This window comes from Antrostomus carolinensis, unplaced genomic scaffold, assembly GCF_000700745.2.
Source record: "Antrostomus carolinensis isolate BGI_N321 unplaced genomic scaffold, ASM70074v2 scaffold20720, whole genome shotgun sequence".
Lineage (NCBI taxonomy): Eukaryota > Metazoa > Chordata > Aves > Caprimulgiformes > Caprimulgidae > Antrostomus > Antrostomus carolinensis.
In genome coordinates this window covers 31,417-38,528 of record NW_010286768.1, presented here as the reverse complement: position 1 = coordinate 38,528, position 7,112 = coordinate 31,417, and the positions used below count along the sequence as shown (strand labels likewise).

Below are 7,112 nucleotides of genomic sequence, written 5' to 3'. Positions count from 1 at the left end.
TGACTGGCTATAAGACTTGTTGTTATTATTACTTATTGAGGAATATGGAATTATTTTCATGTTTTGTGTAGTCCTGGGTAACACAGATTTGAACAGATTCTGGACTAGCTGTTTCTTGGATGAACCACTGACCTGCTGTCCTCTGGGTTTTATTGGGGGTAAACAGGAGCATCAGTCATATCAGAAGTAAGACTTAGATTTTAGATTGATGTGCACTCCTGATGTTCACTTTTCTTGGTGTTGAGCAAGTCTATTAGTAAACATATTTGATACTAGTGATTTGTGATAAAATGTCAAGCTTAAGAACCTGTGTTGTGCAAGTGAATCAGTTTGTGTGGAATGGTGAATGAGGCATAGATGAGGCATAGGACACACAGTGTTGCTTTTGCTGCATGGGAACTTAGTTAGAAATTACTTTTTTTCTTTTTTTTTGTCAGAATCAATCCATGCCACTACTTTAAAGCTTATATACAAAAATCAAAGTAAAGTGTTGGTTTTGGTTGATTATATTTTTGCATGTTTGAGCAGGACTTGACATTAGAATGGATTTCCTGAGATGGTTTCTTAAAACATCTTATTTCAATAATGTATTCCTGCAACATTGGAAATCCGAGTCTTTCTGGAATTTCCTATTATTTAAGTGTGCTAAATAACTAGAGAATACAGACAAAAACACTCTTAAAGATGTTTCCTAAAATTAGTTTCATTAATTTAAAATTACTTTAAAAATGTATTGTAAAATTACTTAGAATGTCAACAGTATTAAACTGCAGGTCTTTCTGGTTTAATATGTTTTAAAATAGCATGAAATAGAGGCACTACAGGCATTTTTTTGTGCCCTCTAGTCATTATTGTGGTGTCCAACATTCTTTAAAACCCAAGTTAACTATTAGTCATCAAGGCTTCATGTAAGTATCAGCAATGGTGGTTTCTTTATATTGCTTTTCTGTATAATTCACATGTAACAAACAGCATATCCTTTATTGATAGATTAATAGTTTTTATAATATTGATGTTTTCCTTGTTATTTCTGTATACGAGTCGTGAAAAGAGCTTGTCCGTGTTTTGGCAGAAGCATTACAGGGATGTGATGTTTACCTGGCATGACTGGATGCAAATTTAAGTATTAAGTTTTGAATATAGATTTGTAAAGTAGTTTTGTTACAGGCTGCAGCCAATGCGGGTAAAGAGAAGCTCTTGCGAAACTTCTTATAAACGTGTATTTTCTGTTCTAAAGTAATCCTGGTTTCAAATGTTTACCTAAATTGTTTTGCTTTCCAATCATTTTCAGTTATTTAATTTTTTATTTCTGGTTATGATTCCATTTCCATAACTATGCCTTTGTTTCATTTTACAGAGGAAATAAAGGCTGAAACAGAAAAGCAAAGGTATGTGATAGTTCCTCATCTTGAGCAATAGTCTACCTTCTTAAAATGTGTTCTGCATTGGAAGCACAGGCTCTCTCTGAAAAGCATTTTCGATGTATTTTCTAAGCTTGGTGGTATCTGGAAATGTGCTAAAAGTGCTGCGTCTGTGACTGGCTGTTACAGTGCAAGGCACAGGGCCTGGGAGTAGAGGCAGAAGATAGCTTAGAAGGAGCAGGCTGATCCTGTCTGGCTAAGGAGGGGAGGAATGGGGATCAAGATTAGAAAAAGTCTTTGTGGGTGGCACAGAAAGGAAATGCGAGCGGAGAGGCCTGAGCTTAAAAATATCTTGAAGTGGGTTCAGCTGAGGGGGCATAGTCTGGAATGCAAATCAAAGACTTGAACTGTGAGTGAGCAGGGGGAGGAGGCTGGGATGAGGAAGTGGGAATGGGTAGAGAAAACTAGTGTAATTTGAAAAGATAGTGTTAGGGAAGAGGTGTAGATTTCTGGAGGAAGTTCCTCTACGAGTGAAGCTAGAAGTCAAAATTAACATTCATTACTCTTCCGCTGTCAACAAGTAAATTCTTAAGTATTGGTAAACTGTGCAATCCATTATTAGTATTTAATGACATGTTACACAGGATCTTCTTCCTCATTCAGTGTACGCTACTAACCATGAGTCAGGGCTGTGTGGTGAAGGCCGTTTATTCCACTTGTTGAAAGAATCAGATCAGTGGGTGAAACTGATGATGAAAGTGTTCTTAAGGCTTAAGCAGATGAGCGCTGCTTGGCGACCTGTGTTTTGCCCTGTAACTGAATTTCTGGTTTAGGCAAATCATTTAAACCACAGCTGTCAAAACTGGCTGCTAATGATTTCTGCTTCATCTCCTGGGAGTTTGAGCTGAAATCTACAAGTTTTGGGTTGAAAAACGTAAGCACTTCTAGCTGAAAAGGAAGCCAGTGGGAGCTTTGTTTCAGAAGATGTAAAGGGTAATTTAATATCAAATATGCTGAACAATTTAGTCTCACAGCTTATCAAATTGGGCACATAAAAATTAGTGGATGCATCCGAGTCACTGTGCTTCAGTTTCCACCAGCAAAATAAAGTCAATACCATCAGCTCATAGTAAGATTGTAAAAATGAAATTAATATTTGTGTAGTGTTTGCATAATGTTGCATCAAGCACCACAAGACAGTCTCAGACAGAAAGTAATAATGGGTTTTTATAATAGGTTTTACTTAGAGTAGAATAAATAAAGCAGAAGTCCACATTTTGAAGAATTTATAAGAAAAAAAATTGCTTAATATTAAAAATTCAGTGAGTGGTGTTTGTTCTGCACACCAAATAAGGAAAAGTAATATCTGATCCTGTAGTTAAATAACATGCTAAAACTAATGAGAGATGAATTCTAATGAAGTATACAAGCATGATTCAGCCATTTCTGAACTTTTGGGTGCTTGAATCATGTCCTATTAATATTTGAAGTTGTTATTTGGGGGGGTATAATGTTACCTGTTTTAGCCCATGTACATTTTCGACATAGATTTTTATTTCTTCAGTTCTGTCTTTAGTCTCACAGCAGCCTTTTGCTGCTATGAAGGCATTGCTGGACTTGGAAGCTGTGAATGGATTTGCCCTATTCTAACTGTAGAGTCTAATTTTTTAGATGAGGTAGAAAATACTGTTTTTCTAGGCCTTTGAATAGATAAACCTCTTAGTTTATTGAATTATTTTCAGCTTCTTATTTCTTTGGTTGAGATTTGAGTATCCTAACAAGGGGCTTCCAGTGATAATTCTTTAAATTTTCCCAATCCTTGTTCAAGGACACTGATGTCACAGTTAACTTGAAGTGCATTGAAAAATAGGCCTTTTCCACCTGCCAGAAATTTTGCATGGAAAACTGCTTCTTTTGTTTGTTCATTTGTTTTTTTAAACAGAAACAGTGTTTGGTAGTGGGATGGAGAGGAATGGAATGGAAAAGGACAGGCTGATTTATGTAATCATTACGCAGCAAATGCTGCCAAAATAATTTAAAAATTTAATTGTTTGATAAATATTAGCCTGTTTCTGTGGCTGATACCTAAATATCAGCATATTTCATAATCATCATGCTTGTTAGATCCCTTGGTGGAAGAAAGTTTTGTTAGGGACAGGTTCCGATTTCACAGTCTGCTGGGAAAAAAGCAAACAGCTGAAGTCATTTCTTGGCTGATATTAAGAAGAAAAGACCTTTCAGATTTCTGTTCTCACCTCTCCTTGCTATCCCCTTCCATACCATCATCAACAAGGCCATGAGCTTATTGAGTTATCTTTCCAGAGACAAATGGAGCATTATCTTCCTTTTTTATTATTCTGGGCATTTTTTAATAGCCTTACATTAAGAGAAGCTTCAGGCTTCTGCAGTAGCTTGCTGTGGCATGGGTTCTTCATTTTCAGAATCTCATCATGGCCTGCTCCTTGTTTCTGAAAAATGCTGGTTTTGTTTTCAGAGTGCTCTTTTAACCTAATTTTAATGGTATCAATAAACATAATCAGTAGATGAAGAACAGTCTGTCATAAGACATGCACAAGAGACACCACCCTTCCATTCCTCAGAGAAAAGCTTTTAATAGGAATTTCAGAGAGGTTTAAGAATGTAGAAGAATCATGTACTTCCTCTGCAACTTATCTGATTTGGGCTTTGTCCAAAAGAGCTCTGTTTCCAGCAAAACAATATTGGGCAATAAATAATGTTATGCATCCAACAGAAAAACAAACCTTTGTTCTTCTTCAGGAAAAAAAATATTCTTAAGCCTTCAAAAGAGAAGTTATTTAGAGGAAAGTAGTCTTAACACGAATTATTCACTATTAAGACTTAGAATTTAGATGCCCTTTTTAAGCAGCCTAAACAAAGAGGGCTTTTTGAATGCGGTACCAAACATCTTCTCAAGGGCAATGCAGCTTGCTCCTTGAAAAACTGAAGCATTGTGATAATTTATCATATTGGTTAGTTTAAGGCTTTCTCCATGATGCATGGGACTGCATTCATCTTTTGGGTTTATAATAAGCTCTGAGCAGTTCATTCTTCTATTTCAGCAACATGGAAAATGTGTATTTTCTGCCATCTGCATTCCTTTAAACATTTGCTTTAATTTGCAACAAATGCATAGGGCTTGGATTTGAAATCAGTTGTTCTGTAAAGATCTGTTTAATTACTGCAAGGATTTTGTAATCCTTCACTACAGAATACAAAGTTACACTTTTTTTTTTTCTTTGTACCACTTAACAAGTCCCTGTAAGAAAGACAGTGTTGTTTACCTTTTATGTAAAGACACATATGTGTGCACAAAAAAGGTAATTTCTTTATAGAAAGGTAACGAGCTGTTCTGTGAAATGAAAAATCCAAACATCTTGCTTTGAGTCAAAGGCAAACTGCACTGATGCACAAAAATTAGTGAAAAATTATCCATTCTTAATTGTCCTTTTTAGCTAAGTATTGATGAGCATACCCTTTCTAAAGGTGCTGTAAGCAATAAGACTTCAACAGTCAGTAATTTTCTCAAATTTTGTACAGATAGTAATTTCAGATACATTGTCCAGGTGAGATACATTGGTAACCACTGTACTCTTAAATTATATAGTGTCATCTGAAGCACAGATAGAACAAAGTTATGATTTAATCTCCAGAATAGATGTACTTTATTTAAAGTACTGAATCAAACTCGTATCATAATACAGTAGTTGAGTAGTTTTTAACTTTTAGAATAATTTAAAAAAAACCCCAAAAACAAAAAAAAACCAACAACAACAACAAAAAAAACCAAACAAAAAACCAAAACAAAACAAAACATTTTGACAAGTTGTATTTTTAGCTCTTCTAGTAGTAGAATTTCTGCCTAGACTTCTCTGGGAATTATTGAATGTGGAAATGATAGTGAATGGATTTCCTTTGTTTCTCTCCCTCTGCCTTCACCAACCAAGTAAGGGGAGTCTTTTCCAGTTTTCAGAGGAAAGAAGTCTTCATGCCTTCAAACCAGCAGGGACCACTGAATATCTACTTAGTGTGCAAATGGGTCAATTTGCCTGTGCATTAAAGAAGACAGATGAAGTATAAAAGCTGCTAAGAATATTTATACGACCGTGTTACCTTTGTGTTAACTTTACAGAAGTTAACTCTTTCGTAATGTTAATTTTCTTGATATTTTATTTCATTTGTAAACATTGTGGTAAACATGAGAGCTATGTGTGTGATCGCTTACGGCATTCTAATACAGTCATTCTGTTTAGTCCCCCTCATGGAGAAGCAAAGCCTGGTTCAAGCACTCTTCCACCTGTGAAATCAAAGACAAGCTTCATTGAAGCAGACAAGTACTTCCTACCGTTTGAATTGGCATGCCAGTCGAAGTGCCCCAGGATTGTCAGTACATCTCTAGATTGTTTACAGGTCTGTATGAAGATGAGCTTTAACTGTCAGCTACAAAATTCTGTTGGTTTCAAGGGGCAGTACATTCCTGTGTAACAAAAAATGTTGTTGTTTTTCTATTATTTTACTTTATTGCGCGCACAACCAAATTGAATACATTTCTGACAAAAGGTGACTGTATGTCTTATTTATTATGTAGTGCACATATGTGTTTATGTATATGCATATTACCACAGTTACATGTTTGGATCAGTTTTTGTATGTTACTGTATAACTACCTATTTTCATGTTTATGTGTTGAACTAACGCAGCAAGTATGTTATTACCAAATTCATTTTATGGGATTTATAATTGCAGTAAAATATTTTCAGTTTGAGACGTCTTATTTCCCAAAACTCATAGGCTTCTGTGGTGTTTCCAGAACACAGTCTGCAGCGTACAATGGAGCCATTTGCTTCTGCTGAATAGCCCAACAACAGTGAACTCAATTAGTATATTTACATTCGCAGGCACGTGCGTGCCTGGCGTGCTGTCACACTATGATGCCTTGCTACTCTCTGTTTTTTTTACAGATACTCTCATGTCTGAAGTGTTTGGAAGAGGATTTTGTTAATTTTCTAATAAATTCCCTTTCAAAGTGTCGAAGAACTAGAGAGGGAAGTGGATAACGGAGCACTTAAAAACAGACTAGTTAGTAGCTTAAATAGAAAGCATTTGTAGCTGGTTTATCTGATTAAACACATTTGTGTGCTGACTACATATGAAGACTTGTGTGATGTGAGTTAGTTTTTAGAATCTTGCTTGTTTTAAAACATTGTTAATTGATGAGCAAAAGCTTAATGTTTATCTCGCTGACAAACTTTGTATTGCAGTTGCTGAGTGAAAATTGAATAAATCTGGAGGGCCTTTAAAAAAAAACCTTGATGTTTTATGAGCCTTGGGGTAAAATGTACTGTTTTAATTATTCTGTGCAAGTTAGAGCTATCAAGTGAATTTATTTACTATAACAAAAAGTTAACTTATTTTTTAAGCTTTTGTTTATGTTTTTTTTTCTCCTCTCCAGAAACTTATAGCATATGGGCACTTGACAGGGAATGCTCCAGACAGTACAGCTCCAGGCAAAAAATTAATTGATAGAATTATTGAGACAATATGTGGCTGTTTTCAAGGCCCTCAAACAGACGAAGGGGTTCAGCTACAAATAATAAAGGTAATATGATTCATAATTCCAGTATTTATAGTGGTGACAGCAGGAAGACATTCATGGCCTCAGAGTTCAAAAGCAGAAGTGTTTAATTTGGAAATGTAATAGTAGTTTTTAAATATTTTCTTGATTCTGTTTGA

General features: G+C 35.4%; 1 protein-coding gene across 1 annotated transcript in view; it reads left to right on the top strand.

Moving 5' to 3' along the window:
- Positions 1-1,365: 1,365 nt before the first annotated feature.
- Positions 1,366-7,112, top strand: part of LOC104532169 (brefeldin A-inhibited guanine nucleotide-exchange protein 1-like) — a gene marked incomplete at both ends in the record, with an annotated part of 34,152 nt that continues 28,405 nt past the window's right edge. Inside the window, 3 exons of the mRNA XM_010177301.1 lie at positions 1,366-1,388; positions 5,633-5,789; positions 6,832-6,978. Coding sequence (XP_010175603.1) covers positions 1,366-1,388; positions 5,633-5,789; positions 6,832-6,978 — 327 coding nt within the window. The remainder of the gene's footprint in view (positions 1,389-5,632; positions 5,790-6,831; positions 6,979-7,112) is intronic.